This window comes from Oncorhynchus clarkii, chromosome 18, assembly GCF_045791955.1.
Source record: "Oncorhynchus clarkii lewisi isolate Uvic-CL-2024 chromosome 18, UVic_Ocla_1.0, whole genome shotgun sequence".
Taxonomy (NCBI): Eukaryota; Metazoa; Chordata; class Actinopteri; order Salmoniformes; family Salmonidae; genus Oncorhynchus; species Oncorhynchus clarkii.
The window spans coordinates 34,573,400-34,591,979 of record NC_092164.1 but is presented as its reverse complement, the minus strand read 5'-3'; the positions used below and the strand labels follow the sequence as shown (position 1 = coordinate 34,591,979).

Here is an 18,580-nt window from a genome sequence, read left to right as displayed (position 1 = left end):
GGTTGCTAGATCGAATCCCCGAGCTGACGAGGTCGTTCTGTCAGTTAACCCACTGTTCCTAGGCTGTTTTTGTAAAAAAGAATTTGTTCTTAACTGACTTGCCTAGTTAAATAAAAAATATATATATTGTGAAACACTGTGTGATTCTGTAGCAGCAGACGAAATCACTGCCTTTTGTTTTGACTTCCTACAAGCCTCTCAGACTGGTGTTTACAGTACAGCTGGTGCTGTCTGATTAGTATATAAGGGAGGCCAGTTAGACATCTCCAAGAGGCCAGTTAGACATTTCTCAGCTTCTATGCTGGATGGTGTCTCCCTGTTGCAACTTGAATTAAACTCAATTGATTTATGATTGACTGTATTGACTGCTCTTCTCTTTTGTTCACCTGGAAATTCCTATTACAATCATCATCATCATCATCATCATGTGGCTGCTCAGTGAAACAACCTGTCCTGACTTGTCATAGACACTTGCTAAGAAACTTTAATGAGCAAGCCTTCCTTCATGACCTGGTCTCTGTAAATTGGAATAGAATCAGCTTGATCCTCTCTGTTGAAGACACTTGGACCTTATTTTTTTATATTTTCAGTGATATTGTTAACAAACATGCCCCCATAAAGAAAATGAGAATTAAAAACAGGTTCAGCCCCTGGTTCGACCATGATCTTGCAGAGTTACTCCACCTCAAGAATTGCATTTAGCTAAATGCTCGGCACACGCATACTCAGGCTGACTGGCTCTTGTTCAGGCAAATGAGTGCACTCAGGCTATTCGGAAGGCTAAAGTTAGTTACTTTAAGGAGCAGTTCTCTCTCTGTGGGTCTAACCCCAATGAGTTTTGGAAAACGGTTAAAGTCCTGGAGAATAAACACTCCTCTTCACAGCTGCCCATGTCCCTTAAAGTTGATGATGTGGTTGTTACTGACATGAAGCACATTGCTGAGCTTTTTTAAATCACCACTTCATTAAGTCAGGATTCCTATTTGACTCAGCCATGCCTCCTTGCCCGTCCAACATTTCCTCATCTCCCACCCCTTCTAATGTGACTAGCCCCGATGCTCCTCCCTCTTTTTCCCCTGCCCCACTACAAAGTTTCTCCCTGCAGGCGGTCACTGAGTTCGAGATGCAAAAGGACTTCCTTAAACTTGACCCCCAAAAAACATCTGGGTCAGATGGTTTAGACCCTTTCTTCTTTAATGTTGCTGCCCCTATAATCGCTGTGCCTATCTCTGACTTTTTAACCTTTCTCTCCTCTCTGGGGAGGTTCCCATTGCTTGGAAGGCAGCCACGGTTCGTCCTTTATTTAAAGGGGAGATCAAGCTGATCCTGACTGTTATAGGCCTATTTCTATTTTGCCCTGTTAACAAAAGTGTTGGAAAAACTTGTCATAATCAACTGACTGACTTTCTTTGTTGTCTATAGTATTCTCTCTGGTATGCAATCTGGTTTCCGCTCAGGTTATGGATGTATCACTGCAACCTTAAAGGTCCTCAATGATGTCACCATTGCCATTGATTCTAAGCAATGTTGTGCTGCTATTTTTATTGACTTGGCCAAAGCTTTTGATACGGCAGATCATTCCATTCTTTTGGGCCGGCTAAGGAGTATTGGTGTCTCTGAGGGGTCCTTGGCCTGGTTTGCTAATTACCTCTCTCTAAGAGTGCAGTGTATAAAGTCAGAACATCTGCTGTCTCAGCCACTGCCTGTCACCAAGGGTGTACCCCAAGTCTTGATCCTAGGCCCCACGCTCTTCTCGATTTATATCAACAACATAGCTCAGGCAGTAGGATGCTCTCTCCTCCATTTATATGCAGATTATACAGTCTTATACTCAGCTGGCCCCTCCCCAGAATTTGTGTTAAATGCTCTACAACAAAGCTTTCTTAGTGTCCAACAAGCTTTCTCTGCCCTTTCTCTGAACACCTCCAAAACAAAGGTCATGTGGTTTGGTAAGAAGAATGCCCCTCTCCTCACAGGTGTAATTACTACCTCTGAGGGTTTAAAGCTTGAGGTAGTCACCTCATACAAGTACTTGGGAGTATGACTAGACAGTACACTGTCCTTCTCTCAGCACATACCAAAGTTGCAAGCTAAAGTTAAATCTAGACTTGGTTTCCTCTATCGTAATCGCTCCTCTTTCACCCCAGCTGCCAAACTAACCCTGATTTAGATGACCAGCCTACCCATGCTAGATTACGGAGACTTAATTTATAGATTGGCAGGTAAGGGTGCACTCGAGCGGATAGATGTTCTTTACCATTCGGCCATCAGATTTGTCACCAATGCTCCTTATAGGACACATCACTGCACTCTATACTCTTCTGTAAACTGGTCATCTCTGTATACCTGTCGCAAGACCCACTGGTTGATGCTTATTTATAAAACCCTCTTAGGCCTCACTCCCCCTATAAGAGATATCTACTGCAGCACTCATCCTCCAGATACAACACCCGTTCTGCCAGTCACATCCTGTTAAAGGTGTCACGACTTCTACCGTAGGTGCCTTCTCTTCCTGTTCGTGTGGCGCTCGGCGGTCGTAGTCACCGGTCTACTAGCTGCCACCGATCCCTTTTCCTTTTCTGTTGGTTTTGTCTTATTAGTTACACCTGTTTCTTGTTTAGGTTTTTTGTTGGGCTATTTAAGCCGGTAGGCCCACCTGCTCTTTGTGCGGGCTTATTTTTCCCACTGTGTTTATGTGTGGTAGTGCGTGTTGTTTTGGGGTTTTCCTCCGGACTTGTTAGGTCCTGGTTTTGGGCTATCGTGTATGTGCGCCCGGTATCTTGGCGTGTACGATTTTCCCTGTGCGTAAAATAAAGCACTATTCTGTACCTTCTGACTCCGCACCCACTACGCCCAAGTGTAGTGAAAGGTCCCCAAAGCACACACATCCCTGGGTCGCTCATCTTTTCAGTTCGCTGCAGCTAGCGACTGGAAAGAGCGCAACAAACACTCAAACTGGACAGTTGTGGCTGCTTTGTGTGATCTATTGTTGTCTCTACCTGTCATGGGTTACTAGGAGTGGTGGGCACAAAACGGTCACGCCAAATACAGGGCGCATAAACACTGGCCAGCCCAAACACAGGGCAAAAGATCCGGAGAACAATGAAAACACATCCACAACCGACAGAGAACACAAATAATCCAGCACAAACCTAAGCGGGCCTAACAGGCTTAAATAGACCAAAAATCAAGAGACACAAAAGGAACAGGTGCAACTAATAAGACTAAACTAACAGAAAAGGAAAAAGGGATCGGTGGCGGCTAGTAGACCGGCGGCTAGTAGACCAGCGACTACGACCTCCGAGCACCGCCTGAACAGGCAGGGGAGCCACCTTCGGTGGGAGTCGTGACACTACCTTCTTGCCCTTTGTGCTGTTGTCTGTGCCCAATAATGTTTGTACCGTGTTGTACTGCTGCCATGTTGTGTTGCTACCATGTTGTTTTCATGTTGTGTTGTTACCATGCTGTGTTGTCATGTGTTGCTGCCATGCTATGTTATCTTAGGCCTCTCTTTATGTAGTGTTGTGTTGTCTCTCTTGTCTTGATGTGTGTTTTGTCCTATGCCACCGACCCCGCAGGAGTCCTTTTGCCTTTTGGTAGGCCGTCATTGTAAATAAGACTACGTTCTTAACTGACTTGCCTAGTTAAATAAAGGTTAAGTAAAAAAATATACAAAATAATAAAAATGTGCAATAGGCTTATATAAAAATATAACCAAGGCCAACCCTGCTAAAAAAACAGCAGAAATGAGCCATATTTTTTGAACAGCTGCCACAGTAGTGCCTTTATTCTCGAAATGTTGGTGATGTAACAAGAGAGAGCGCCTCCGACAATTCCCTTTGAAATGACTCACTGTAAACAAGAAAAACAGTGCAGCGAATTTACCAGACAGTTTTGTTGATTAGCATTCAGGATAATGTGTTTCCAAGTCTGTGTTTATAGGTTTTGATAACTATCGGGAATAAACATCTAGAGAACAATGTGGAGGCGTAAATGATCACTTAGCAACAGCTTTGGAGGAGAAAGTAGAGCTCTCTGAATGTTCAGACACAAACCGCATTGGTCGGATGCTGGTCAAGCTGGTCTGACCAGCATGGTCTAGCTGGTATAACCAGCATGGTCTAGCTGGTTATGGTGGTTGACCAGAATGGTGTAGCTGGTCAAGCTGGTCTGACCAGCATGGTCTAGCTGGTTAGGATGGCCGACTAGTTGGTCAAGCTGGTGATGCCGGTGACCAGGTTATGCTGGTATGCTGGTTTAGTTTAGTTTATTAAGATCCCCATCAGCTATCGCCAGTGATTCATTTGAGCCGTGGCACCTCTCAGTTTGGTACTCTTTCATTCCTGAACCCATACATCTTGTGGCATGAACAATCCTTTTCACTGTTTGCAATGTAAAACTCCTAATAAAATCAATCATAGTAATTCCATTTTTATTCCTCTGTCATTGTCATGCCCTTTAAAAAACCTAATGTGAAAACATGCCTGATATTCTAAGAATGTTGTGCCATCCCAGGTTTATGGTTTGCGCAACATTGTTGCTTATATAGACCAACCATTGATGTGGTGAGAGAGAGAAGCACACCGGTATCTCTCACAGAACTAAAATGAGATTCACTTTCTATGATCTCTCTCCCTCTCTGTGCTGTTATAGACATGAGCCGGCAACTCGCATCTCTCCAACATTGCACAGAGGATCAATGGCTAATTTAAAAAAAATAGCTTAGATTGGATTGTGTGTAGCCAAATCACAAGGTATGCCTAAAGTCGGGAACGTGTGGCAAATCTGTCAGTGAACAGCATGCAGCTGTAACGGATGTGAAACGGCTAGCTTAGTTAGCGGTGCGCGTCACTTGCACTTGCTCTGAGACCTTGAAGTAGCGGCTTTTTAATTTTTTTAAAATATTTTTTAATTTTTACCGCTTTTTCTCCCCAATTTCGTGGTATCCAATTGTTGTAGTAGCTACTATCTTGTCTCATCGCTACAACTCCCGTACGGGCTCGGGAGAGACGAAGGTTGAAAGTCATGCGTCCTCTGATACACAACCCAGCCAGCCGTACTGCTTCTTAACACAGCGCGCATCCAACCCGGAAGCCAGCCGCACCAATGTGCTGCACCTGGCAACCTTGGTTAGCGCGCACTGCGCCCGGCCCGCCACAGGAGTCGCTGGTGCGCGATGAGACAAGGACATCCCTACCGACCAAGCCCTCCCTAACCCGGACGACGACGCTAGGCCAATTGTGCAGTGCGTCGCCCCACGGACCTCCCGGTCACGGTCGGTTACGACAGAGCCTGGGCACGAACCCAGGGACTCTGATGGCACAGCTGGCGCTGCAGTACAGCGCCCTTAACCACTGCGCCACCCGGGAGGCCTGGGCCGCGGCTTTTGTGGAGCGATGGGTAACGATGCTTCGTGGGTGACTGTTGTTGGAAAACACAGGTTGGAAAGCAAATGGATCCTGCTGAAAATAAAATATGAATTTGTCTGTATGTTACCAAGTTACCAACTTCCAAATAGGCCGCTGAGTGAGCTGCACATCATTGGGTGAGTCAGTGAAACAGGAAAAGTTTTTTAGGACTATAATTTCCTTCTCATATTGTACATATTCTTGGCCTTCCTATGCTGTTTTTATTGTTCTCAGATTCTCAGTTTGTCAGTGTCAAAGTAGCCTGTCATTTGTGAGGTATTATTTTAGGGCTCCTGAGTGGCGCAGAGGTCAAGGCAGCACATCACAGTGCTAGAGGTGTCACTACAGACCCTGGTTTGATTCCAGACTGTATCACAACCGGCAGTGATTGGGAGTCCAATAGGGTGGGGCACAATTGGCCCAGTGTCGTCCGGGTTAGGGTTTGGCCGGGGTAGGCCGTCATTGTAAATAAGAATTTGTTCTTAACTGACTTGCCTAGTTAAATAATGGTTCATAAAAAAACACTTAAAAAGATTCTGTGAAAGTCTCCAGTCATCTACAATGATGGAGAATTAGCATGAAATCCATTTATAAAAGGCCAAATTTTCCAGGACTCTAGGCTACAACAAATGTACTCAATGTTGTGCAACTTCTGCAACCATCCCCACCACTGCTCTAATGCCAGTACTCAAAAGCGATGATAATGCATGCAATGCTTTATTATAAAAGTGTGATTTTTTTATGCTGTTCCGGTACCTCATTGTCACCCACCCCTCAGGCTCACTTTTACATACACGTTCACATGCACACCAATATCCCGTTTTTTAAAATCTAAACTTGCTTTTGCCTGAGTAACCTCTGGTGGCAGAGCATTGCACTATACATAATTGAGTGACGCATTAAATCTGTTTTTGGATTGGGTACCGTGAAGAAACCCAAAAAACAAACAACAACAAAAACAAAACAAGAAGAAACCCATAGTGGCGTCTGGTGGGTTTATATGTCTATTTGCAGTGTATGCAAATAAATTATTCAAGTGGTTAAAATAACCCTTACCGAACCCTAACCCTTAAAATGTGAACTTCAATGGGGTAGAATCCCGGATAGACGCCCCAAGTATCCCACATAGCAAGGCCCACAGTCATAAACCAGGCCTATTTCGAAAATGTATCTATTCAAATTAGATTTTAAACCAAACCCTAACCGTAACCACACTGCTAACCTTAACTTAATTAAGGTAAAAACCTATATTGTTTGTTTTCATGAATTTTTACGATATACACAATTTTGACTTTGTGTCGGTGGCAACATGTCCCTTCCCAGTTTTATTGATTTATTTTCAGTGTATGACGGGTTCATCATGTGACCGCCCATCTCAGTCATATGACCGCGGTGTTTAGAGTTTCATTGAGTGTGGCTGTTGCTGCCTGCGCTACTAAGGACGTTAGACGTTACTTTTTGACGAAAATGTGTCCGTTTGTAACTTTCACGAGGTTGGAGCAATAAAATGTTCGACTTACTTAAGACGGTTCGAATCTAGGTTCACGGGATTCTCGTCTCTGGTTTTAGAAACTCTGTGGTTCTACAGTGTAGCAATTGTTTTGCCTTCATTCCACAGTATCACAACTTTCTTTGTCAAAGAGCCGAGAGAATACGGAACTGAGTTACCAGCATGGTTGCAACGGCTGGTTTGATGGGGCTACAAAGCCGACTCGCAGTGCTTTTCTCGGTTGTGCTATCTCCGTGTCTATGCACCTCTTTTGTCCAGGTAAGAAACTTGACCGGTTTTTCAGTCATGGGTTGTCTTCCTGTTTTAACTATCTATGAATGTATTTTACAGTCTGCATAATTCTGCACAGCTTTGCGAGATGTACATATGTTGTAGATTGTTCACTGCAAGAAAGCATAACAGTATAATGATTTTGGGTACAATGAAGTTAGCACTTCAAAATGTAGTCATCCGTCCTATGTCTTCAGAGTATAATTATAATAGCACATACGTTCACTTGCTGAATTGGTGGCATATGTGAACAAGAATAACACGTGTTATCATGAGTGTTGTGTGATTGTTTTCATAAGATTGTCAAATCACTTTAAAAACATGGCTAGTTCGATCCACCATAATTCCATCATTGATTTTAGCTGATACTCCGTAGGCTACTGGACCGTATAACCTGGCTACTTTGACAACTCATTTAGACAAGTTTCTGCTTATAATTCATTTCCGACATTGTAGGCCATTTTGTATATCAACTATAGTTGCAAATTCTCTTTTGTCTTAACCTGTTGCCAGAGGAGACTAAATAAATTTGTGCTCACCAGAATAATGTCTTACATCGATAGAATGAACGCATTAATTATCTAGTTAACACCTGTAAAGTTGTCTGATTCGTTTAGGGACCGGAGAGAACGCAATAACTCTAAAATAGTCAACATTGGTCCTGTGCAAAATGCCCAAATGTCATCAATTTAAAAAAATTTAACTAGGTAAGTCCGTTAAGAACACATTCTTATTTACAATGACGGCCTACCGGGGATCAGTGGGGTAACTGCCTTGTTCAGGGCAGAACGACAGTTTTTACCTTGTCAGCTTGGGGATTCGAAACAGCAATCTTTAGGTTACTGGCCCTAGACTACCTGCCGCCCCAATTGAAAAGCTGAGAAAACGATGAAACACATTTCTGATAATACTTCAGTTCTTCTTGGGTGCATATTTTATGTGGTTGAATAACTGTCTGCTTGCATAAATCATTTTCGCTATTATTTATTAGTTATAGACTTACAGACTGTCCATATTTCAGTTACATTTAACTTTAACTTAACTTAAATTAGGAATATTCTGTTTATTCATGAATACAGGGATATTTGTATACGGGATATCAAAGGTGCATGTAAACAGTGTCTCCCTAATAAGACCTTAGGTAGGATATGAGCTACAATCCAGAATACTGTGTGCGTGTAAATGTTGTTACTGTCAAATGCTTTCTTTTTACAATTGTCACTTTCAGCCATTCTTGTTGGCTAAAATCCAAGCTTCTTCCAAGATGGAACTCGGAGGTTTGCTTTCTGCACACTCATTTTTACCTGGCCTAACCTGGCAAGTGGCTGCTTATGCCAAGCAATGAGCCAAATTGAGATTCCCTCTTTCTTTCTCCCAGATTAAACCCCTGGTTTATGATGAGCAGTTGCTGTGGGTGAGTGGCGGGGCAGGGGAGGTGGGCACCTACCGGATCCCACTGCTCTCCTTTACCCCCAAGGGCAGTCTGCTGGCCTTCGCTGAGGCCCGGAAGAACTCTGCCAATGATGTGGGGGCCAAGTTCCTTGCCATGCGACGCTCCACAGACCGAGGTAGGCAGGCCATCAGGGCGAGCAGACAGACGAATGGACAAATGTTTGCAGTTTTTAATATGATATCTGATGATCAATGGGGGGGGGGGGGGGGGGGTTTATTACAATGTGCCATTGGAACACAGGAGTGATGAGTGCTGATAATTGGCCTCTGTACACAAATGTAGATAATCCAGCTACAATAGTAATTTACAACATTAACTATCTACACTGTATTTCTGATCAATTTGATCTTTTAAAATGGACAAATGTGCTTTCCTTTCAAAAACAAGGACATTTAAGTGATCCCAAACTTTTGAACGGTAGTGTACGTGTGTTGGAGTATCAATGTGTGCAATGTGTAGGGCCCTGTGAGTGTGCATAGAGACAGTGTAAAGATAAGAATAAAATATTTTGTTTAAACAGCTCTTACACGAAAAGGGCTTGATCATGTTCGTAATTTCACAGTATTATTCCTACTGTTCCTATTGTTTAAATATATTATATATAACACAGAAAATTAAGTTTTTTTTTTTTTTTACTGCAATGGGGCTTTAACACCCGTCTGAGAGGCTTGTAGGAAGTCCAAACAAAATGCAGTCCCTTTGCCAGCTGATACAGAATCACGTAGTATTCAAAGAATGTCATCAATACAACAGTGAATAATCAGTGTCCTTGTACCGCCTGTCTGATATCAATCACTACCAACAGATATGAGAATAATCCAATGGGACACTGGAAATTGTTTATTACAGACACTCCAAATATGCTAAACATTGTTCACTCTAAATTTAAATTTGAACTTTAGTCATCTTAAATATTCCTGTTACAGATGGACAGGACAAACTTCACACTCGCATTTGAATCGACTTTGCTTTGTTTTGGCTCATCTTCACTCCAGTGCATTCGGAAAGTATTCACACCTCTTTCCCACATTTTGTTACGCTACAGCCTTATTATAAAATTGTTTAATCAAAGGGAAAACATGTTTTTAGAACTTTTTGCAAATGATACCTTATTTACAAAAGTATTCAGACCCTTTGCTATGAGACTTGAAATTGAGCTCAGGTGCGTCTTGTTTCTATTGATCATCCTTGATGTTTTTACAACTTGGGAAATTCAATTGATTGGACATGATTTGGAAAGGCACACACCTGTCTATATAAGGTGCCACAGTTGGCAGTGCATGTCAGAGCAAAAACCAAGCCATGAGGTCTAAGGAATAGAACTCCGAGACAGGATTGTCGAGGCACATGTTTTGGTACCCTTTACCAGATCTGTCTGCAGCATTGAAGGGCCCCAAGAACACAGTGCCCTCCATTTTTAAATGGAATACGTTTGGAGCCGCCAAGACTCTTCTTAGAGCTGGCTACCTGACCAAACGGAGCAATTGGGGGAGAGGGGCCTTGGTCTAGGAGGTGACCAAGAACCCGATGGTCACTCTGACAGAGCTCAAGAGTTCCTCTGTGGAGATGGGAGAACCATCCAGAGGACAACCTTCTCTGCAGCTATCCACCAATCAGGCCTTTACGATAGAGTGGCCAGACGGAAGCCACTCCCCAGTAAAAGGCACATGACAGCCCGCTTGGAGATTGCCAAAGGGCACCTAAAGGACTCTCAGACCACGAGAAACAAGATTCTCTTGTCTGATGAAACCAAGATTGAACTCTCTGGCCTGAATGCCAGGCGACACGTCTGGAGGAAACCTGGCACCATCCCTACGATGAAGCATCATGCCGTGGGGATATTTTTCAGCGGCAGGGACTGAGACCAGTCAGGATCGAGGGAAAGATGAACGGAGCAAAGTACAGGGAGATCCTTGATGAAATCCTGCTCCAGAGCGCTCAGGACCTCAGGCTGGGGTGAAGGTTCATCTTCCAACATGACAATGACCCTAAGCGCACACAGCCAAGACAACGCAGGAGTGGCTTCGGGACAAGACTCTGAATATTCTTGAGTGGCCCAGCCAGAGCCCGGACTTGAATGCGATCGAACATCTCTGGAGAGACCTGAAAATAGATGTGCAGTGACGCTCCACATCCAACCCGACAGAGCTTGAGAGGATCTGCAGCGAAGAATGGGAGAAACTCCCCAAATACAGGTGTGTCAAGCTTGTTGTGTCATACCCAAGAAGACTCTAGGCTTGATGAAGGAAACAAACTATTTCATTCATTTTAGAATAAGCCTGTAACGTAACAAAATGTGGAAAAGGGGAGTGGTCTGAATACTTTCCGACTGCACTGTATTTTACAGCACTTACGACAAATACTTTCCTCCTCCGCTCTCCTTCTATACTTCCCCTCCACACTAGGTGCCACGTGGTCTCCCACCTCCTTCATATTGGATGATGGCTACTTGGTTGACGGGCTGAACCTGGGTTCTGTGGTGGTGGATGAGGAGACTGGCTCTGTGCTGCTGATCTACTCGATGTGCTTCCACCAGTACCAGTGTGACCCTGCCAGTATTATGTTGGTGGAGAGCATGGATGACGGTCTCAGCTGGAGCCCACCAAGGAACCTCTCGGTCCAGCTAGGGGTTAAGAACTTCGCCCCCGGGCCTGGCTTTGGCATTCAGGTGGGTCACCACCGTCCATGGCTTTGATACTTCTCTTCATCTCCCCTTATATCTCTCTCTCTCTCTCAATGTATCTAATTGGGTGAAAGTAGATTTAAATTTCATCCCAGTACGGGGACCTCCTGTGTGTGCATGTGCTTTTCACAATCTTTTTTTATGGGCCTAATCATCCAATGACATATAGAATCCCTATTCATTTAATAGGATCTCTATGGGCCTAATAGTAAAGATTTGTCGTTTTCACTTTTAAAATGTACGTGCCTACCTTTTTTTAATGTGGCATAAACACAACCAGTTTCCATCTGATTGTCAAACAATTACTTCAATGGCTCATGAAGACTACCTGCGCACGTTACTCAGGGACGGCTAAATGATTGGGTGTGGGGAAAAAAAATGTTTAAGCCTCAATGGTCAGGTCCTTAAGCGCGCAATCCCATTCTCTCAAGGTGCTGAAAAAATGTATAATATTTTTCCACTCCTGTTCCCTAGACCAAATTGTTATTATATTTTGGACTATCATTTTACTGCGAGGAACACTGAATTGTGCAGGAGCTAACATTTTATAATAGGCTTACAGACAGTTTCCAGTCTTCAGTTACTATTCCAACCATTAGGCTACTCCGATAACAATTGGAATAGTTCTGGCATCCATACAGTGCCATTTGATAAATGCAAAGAGACATCACTTACAGATATCCAATAAGTGTTATGTCATTCATTAGGCCTGCACAAGTCTCGATCTCGGCCACTAATCTCTGCCTTCGAAAAACGTTTGTTATTGTTGAACCACATCGCATTTTGGAGCGTATTGGTTAAATCTTTAAAGACTCGAACCACCCAAGCTGTTCTCTCTGCTTCCGCATGGCAAGCGGTACCGGTACATCAAGTGTTACACCAACAGCCTCCAGAACAGCTCCTATCCCCATGTCATAAGACTGCTGAATAGCTAACTAAAGAAATAACAAAATGGCTAAACAGAGTATCTGAGTTGACCTTTGTATTTTATTCTTATCTTTACACTGTCTCTATGCACACTCACAGGGCCCCCTACACATTGCGCACATTGATACTCCAACACACGTACACTACTGTTCAAAAGTTTGGGATCACTTAAATGTCCTTGTTTTTGAAAGGAAAGCACATTTGTCCATTTTAAAAGAACATCAAATTGATCAGAAATACAGTGTAGATATTGTTAATGTTGTAAATGACTATTGTAGCTGGATTATCTACATATGTGTACAGAGGCCCATTATCAGCACTCATCACTCCTGTGTTCCAATGGCACATTGTGTTAGCTAATTGTTATCATTTTAAATGGCTAATTGATTATTAGAAAACCCTTTTGCGATCATGTTGACACAGCGGAAAACGGTCTTTCTTTAGACTAGTTGAGTATCTGGAGCATCAGTGTAACAGTATAACGTTAGACCGTCCCCTTGCCCATACCCGGGCGCGAACCAGGGACCCTCTGCACACATCAACAACAGTCACCCACGAAGCATCGTTACCCATCGCTCCACAAAAGCCGCGGCCCTTGCAGAGCAAGGGGAACCACTACTTCAAGGTCTCAGAGCAAGTGATGTCACCGATTGAAACGCTACATCCGTAACGGATGCATTTGTTGGTCCGATTACAGGCTCAATTAAATGTTTATTTATTGTTATTCTTGTTCTGAGAAATGAAGGCTATTCCATGTGAGAAATTGCCAAGAAACTGAAGATCTTGTACAATGCTGTGTACTACTCCCTTCACAGAACAGCGCAAACTGGCTCTAACCAGAATAGATAGTGGGAGGCCCCGGTGCACAACTGAGCAAGAGTACCAGTACATTAGTGTCTAGTTTGAGAAACCGATGCCTCACAAATCTTCAACTGACAGCTTCATTAAATAGTACCCGCAAAACACCAGTCTCAACGTCAACAATGAGGAGGCGAATCCGGGATGCTGGCCTTCTAGGCAGAGTTGCAAAGAAAAGGCCATATCTCAGACTGGCCATTAAAAATATTAAGATGGGCAAAAGAACAGACACTGGAAAGAGGGGCTCTGCCTAGAAGGCCAGAATCCTGGAGTCGCCTCTTCACTGTTGACTTTGAGACTGGTGTTTTGCGGGTACAATTTAATGACGCTGCCTGTTGAGGACTTGAGGCGTGTGTTTCTTAAACTAGACACTCTAATGTCTTCTTGTTCAGTTGTACACTGGGCCCTCCCACTCTTTCTATTCTGGTTAGTCGGTTGGCTCTGTTCTGTGAAGGGAGTAGTACACAGCATTGTACAAGATCTTCAGTTTCTTGGCAATTTCTCAATTTTTCTGTTATTGATTACTGGATTGTTGTGGTTAGAGCTTGCAAGAAAGGCATTTCACTGCATGTGACATTAACTTAAAACAGAAAAAAACTTGTATTCCACAAGTTTAAGTCTCTTTGCTAATTTTTCATGGGACTGAAATGCTGTAATGATAAATGGTGACATAACCTACAGTTTTCTTAAAACTTTTAACTATTGTGATAGGCTCATGTTTTACCGGTATGGCGTACCCCCACTATTTATTATACTGCTACTCAGTACCAGACGGTTCCGTCTTTTACCCCTGCATATCATTTAATTCATATAATTCCCCCTGCTTTATTTGTTTGTCATCTCTACCCTTATATGAGGGGAGCTCCTTATTTCCTTCCTCGTGATACCATTGCTGACGTAGCCTACTTTTGTGTTTTCAGTAAGTTTTAGTCATGTCTCCCGTGATGAGCTACTCTCTTTTTCAATACCTCTGCAGTGCTTAGTTATTGTTAACCTGCCTGTGTATTTGGACACACCAGTATTTAGCTAGTCATTCTGGATGTTCTTTCCTTTATGAGCCCAATTTCTATCGTCCCTAACCCTTATATTGTGTGTAATAAATCTTAGGGTCAATGCACCGAGGTCAGTTGTTTCGATTGAACTGTTGTGCTTTGATGAGTACACTATTTTTGACTGTCTTTCCATGTCCTCTCTTGCAGAAGCACTACCCTCCTGCCAAGGGGCGTCTGGTGGTGTGTGGACATGGCACATTGGAGGGTGACGGGGTCTTCTGTATTCTGAGTGACGATCACGGGCGAAACTGGAAGAATGGTGCCGCACTGAAGAGCATCCCCTACAACCAGCCCAAACAAGCCCTGGACTTCAACCCAGACGAGTGCCAGGTAAAGCTAACCAGGGAGGGAATAGGTAGGAAGGACTGGAAACAATGCCACACAGTACAATGCCCATATAGTTATTAGGCAACCCTTGAGTTTTACTAGTCTGTAGTTTTACTAGTCTGGTAGTAGTTTTATAGTCCGATGCTTTTGTTCAAAAGTGATGTATACTGATTACAATGCAGTTCCTCTACTTTTTTTGTATCAGAGATTGGAAAGATACAGTAGCTAATCCTTGTAGGACCACTTAAATTGATTCATTTGACTAACAACTATTAGTATCCCGTGATAAGAAGTGCTTGAGAAACAGGCTTTCTGTTAAAAGCCAATAATCAGGCTGACTTCAGTTCCTCAATCAAACTCCTCTCTGCCTCTTTCCCCCCTTTGTAGCCTGTAGAGATGGAGGACGGTAGCATCGTCATCAACGTGCGCAACCAGAACAACTACCACTGCCGCTGCCGCATGGTGGTGCGCAGCTTGGACGGGGGCGAGACTCTACCTGTGGAGCAGCTGGTGTTTGACCCCATCCTGATAGACCCAACGGTAGCAGCAGGGGCGCTGCAGAAGGAGGGCGTGATGTACTTCACCAACCCAGCTGACAGTACCCACAGTAAGGACTATGGGAAAGGGGTGTGGATTGGGGCCCTCTGGTAGACCGAGTGGGTTGGACAGGGGGTTAGTGTTGAGTTTAAATTTAAAAAAAAGTTATTTTATTTGTTGTCTTTTCACCCTCAACCTTTCTGTCCCTCTCGCTTTCTTTCTCTCCTCTCTTTGTGCCAGGGATCAATCTAACCCTGCGCTGGTCTCTGACCAATGGCACATCGTGGGAGAAGAACACTGTCCAGATCTGGGCGGGCCCAAGTGGCTACTCCTGCATGACGTCACTTACGAGCGGCAGCGCAGAGGACAGGAAGTTCATCTTTGTCATCTACGAGAAAGGCCACAAAGACTACGATGAGACCATCTCCTTCGCCAAGATCCACCTCTACGGTGGATGGTAGTAGAATAAAGCTGGGGTGGGGGACTAGGTAGATTCTGCCTCTAACCACAGGTCCGAGGTCTGTGTTCTTAAAGTGTCTTGGTGTGCTGAACTAGCATCAGTTTAGCCTTTTTTAGATCATAATGAATTAGATTATATAGACAGGGACCTGATCCTAGATCAGCATTTTTATTCAGATACTTTTTGAATACAGGCCCAGATATTTTTATCCTCTTAAGTGGTTATGGTTAGGTTGGATTTTTATCCAAGATATGTGGTTAGCAGGTTCTACCTCCAGCCGGGGAGGGAAAGGGATGTTGAAGATTCTCTCAGGACGGAGGACTCATGGGACTTTGCAGCACCACTTTGTTTTGATTGGTGGAGGGAGACATACAAACTACTCCTGTTTTTATTGTACCAATAATGACAGTTGTGTGCCACTTTATCCTAAGGTGGGCTTTTAAATATATCAGGGTTGGTTTCATTAGGGCACACCGCAGCAAAATGCAGCAAAAACATTCTGCAACAGGAAATGGGAAGTTCAGCTAGTCCCTCCCTGTTTTAGTCTGTTTTCCTCCATTTGGTGCCTAATATACATGTTATTAGTATGGTCCAAGCACAGGTGTCTTGTCCTTTACTGAAGATTGGTGGGATGTTGGTGTAGCTACGCTTCCTTTCTGTTGAGGCTCCTATAGCTGAGAGGGGGGGGGGGGTCTGCCCCCGTCCCCCCTGTCCCCGTCCACACACACACACACATCACAAAATAAAAGAGATGGGTGGAAGGAAAATATTTAGAGGGTTATGTGTCACCAAGCCATAAAAATATTGGGAAAGACTTGCAACTGCTATTTCCATATGGCAAAAAAAGGTAAAAATACAGCTTTAGACATTTTAATGCCTAGTAAATGCAGCTCCCAGCCCTCTGCCTCCCAGTCCATAACAGAATGGTTGCACTTTAACAATGTCAAGGAATTTTTACGGTTTCCTTTTTTTGAAGGATGGTTCTTGCCAACTTTTGACGTGAGAGATGTTTGTATGATGAGACCGTTTTATGTAAGTGAATTGACTCGTAAAATGATTGACTCAATAGGACATGTATAGTTTGAATACCATCAACTTGATGTTGTTTTTACGAGGCATGGTGCCAGGGATCTGTAATTTCATTCACCCATTTTGTGCTATAAGTTGAAAGTATAATAATCAACTGTGATTGTGTCACAAATACTTCAACTCAGTGTTGCTGTAGCAGATTTGACCAGTCTCATCTAGCTAGCGCACTCCACAGCAGATGTAGTTGTTTTCCTCAGTTCACCTTCCTGAACCCTTCTGTGAAGCTGACATACTGATATGAAATAGATTCCTTGTTTCCTTGATTCCTAGTGGTAAGACACTGCATCTGGTTAATTGCACATAAGGATTTGATTGGTCATTTATTCGAAAGTGATTTTGGTTAGAAACTGTTGCCTTGTATTGAGGAATCTGGATGCATGTGAACTCATTGTGTCAAGTTGAATTGCCAATGTTATGGTCTTTTAAGTGCACTTGATTTTGTATTATATTTAGGATATATTCTTCTCTTACTGTAAGCTAATTCTCTATCTTACACCCTTTATTATCCTCCCTTTCCTGAAAGTGTGTACATTTAATAGAAGGGCTTCCTATGTTGATGACCTTTTTAAGATTTGTGGTTTTAATATTTCAGGTAAGATTTTCTGATAGTGTTTAAAGGAGGTGTGATGTGTGTCTGAGTATTAATATAATATATGTACGTTTAGATACTGTACAATTTGTGGAAAAAATGTGAGAACTGAGCAGCAATTGAGCCACACTGTGTGGAAACATACTGTTAAAATTGTTCCAGATATTACAATTGTATTAAGCCTCTTGTAATGTTTTGGGATATCCCCTGGGTCTGTAGATTATGTAAAAGTATCCTGTACTTCCCTGAAAAGTATGTGAAATATTATTTTTGTTAGCCACGCCCTGTTTCATGCTGTGTGGGTGAACATTAGATTCAAATGGAGATTTTGGAACAAAGAAATCGTACACAAATGTACACTGTAAGACAAAATGTAAGAGAAGGTTAGAAAAGAGAATAATGCAAATATCCTTAACTATTTTGTTTGTCACACTTTTATAGAAGTAATATAAATATTTTTCTTTATGACAATGTTGCCAGAATCTTATAGTAGAATCACAGTGTCTTCTAAAATGTATTATGTGTTAGGCATTAAAGCCAAATTTATAATGGGGAGGGAACAAAATTCATAATTATTGAAGATACTAAATAAAACTGGCATTCATAGACATGAAACAAGTTCTTTGAAAATTAACCACAATGAACGGGAAATTATTTTCACCTTGAATGCATCGTATTTTCTGAAGTTGAATCGACAGATGGGAAGTATATAGAGCACAGAAAGTGGGTGGAAGAACGGGGATGTGAACTGCTCTCTCCGGGTGCGTATGTAGTCCTGGACGGCACTACCCAACCCAGACACAACCATGATTGCGTCAATCATTTACCACAAATCAGACATTAAAGAAACAGTAAAACACACTGTAAATTACTCTTGCTTTCATATAGCCTTAGTACAAGTGGAATTAGTAGAAGATGATGGTTGAGTGTGGGAGTAATGAAATGGGAAGAAACAGACATTGTCAATTAATTTAGCATACATGCAAAACATTTTGCCTGAGGGATTATTGCAACACCGTAGGTCACAGTCATTGTCAACCCATTTCCCTGTTCTCTTGTTCATGGCTTCACAGTTGTGAGATAGAGGAGGCTCGGGAGCTGAACCTGTACACAAAGATAGAGTTGTAGTAGTACTTAGTTGTGTGCCTAATGTCTGCCATATCACACTGGCCTCAAGTAACCCACATCAAACTGCATTCATATAGAGTGCATAGACCTTGCCTGGCTACCCAGACTCCTTGCTTTGGCCAAATGCTACGCCCGCTTATGTTAGTTTCTTCTCCCAATGAGTCTGGCTCAGTAAATAGCAATATGGGGATGAGGTAGTTGGATGGGCAATTTACAGGTGCAATGATATGTAAGCTGCTCTGATAACTGATGCTTAAAGTTAGTGAGGGAGATATGAGTCTCCAGCTTC

General features: G+C 42.9%; 1 protein-coding gene across 1 annotated transcript; it reads left to right on the top strand.

The window, feature by feature from the left end:
• Nucleotides 1–6,786: 6,786 nt before the first annotated feature.
• Nucleotides 6,787–17,634, top strand: LOC139373374 (sialidase-1-like). The gene is made up of 6 exons (XM_071113815.1): nucleotides 6,787–7,176; nucleotides 8,567–8,756; nucleotides 11,047–11,309; nucleotides 14,309–14,491; nucleotides 14,876–15,095; nucleotides 15,266–17,634. Exons 1-6 carry the CDS (start codon nucleotides 7,081–7,083, stop codon nucleotides 15,484–15,486), a joined length of 1,173 nt encoding a protein of 390 aa, XP_070969916.1. The 5' UTR covers nucleotides 6,787–7,080; the 3' UTR covers nucleotides 15,487–17,634.
• The last annotated feature ends 946 nt before the right edge of the window (nucleotides 17,635–18,580 follow it).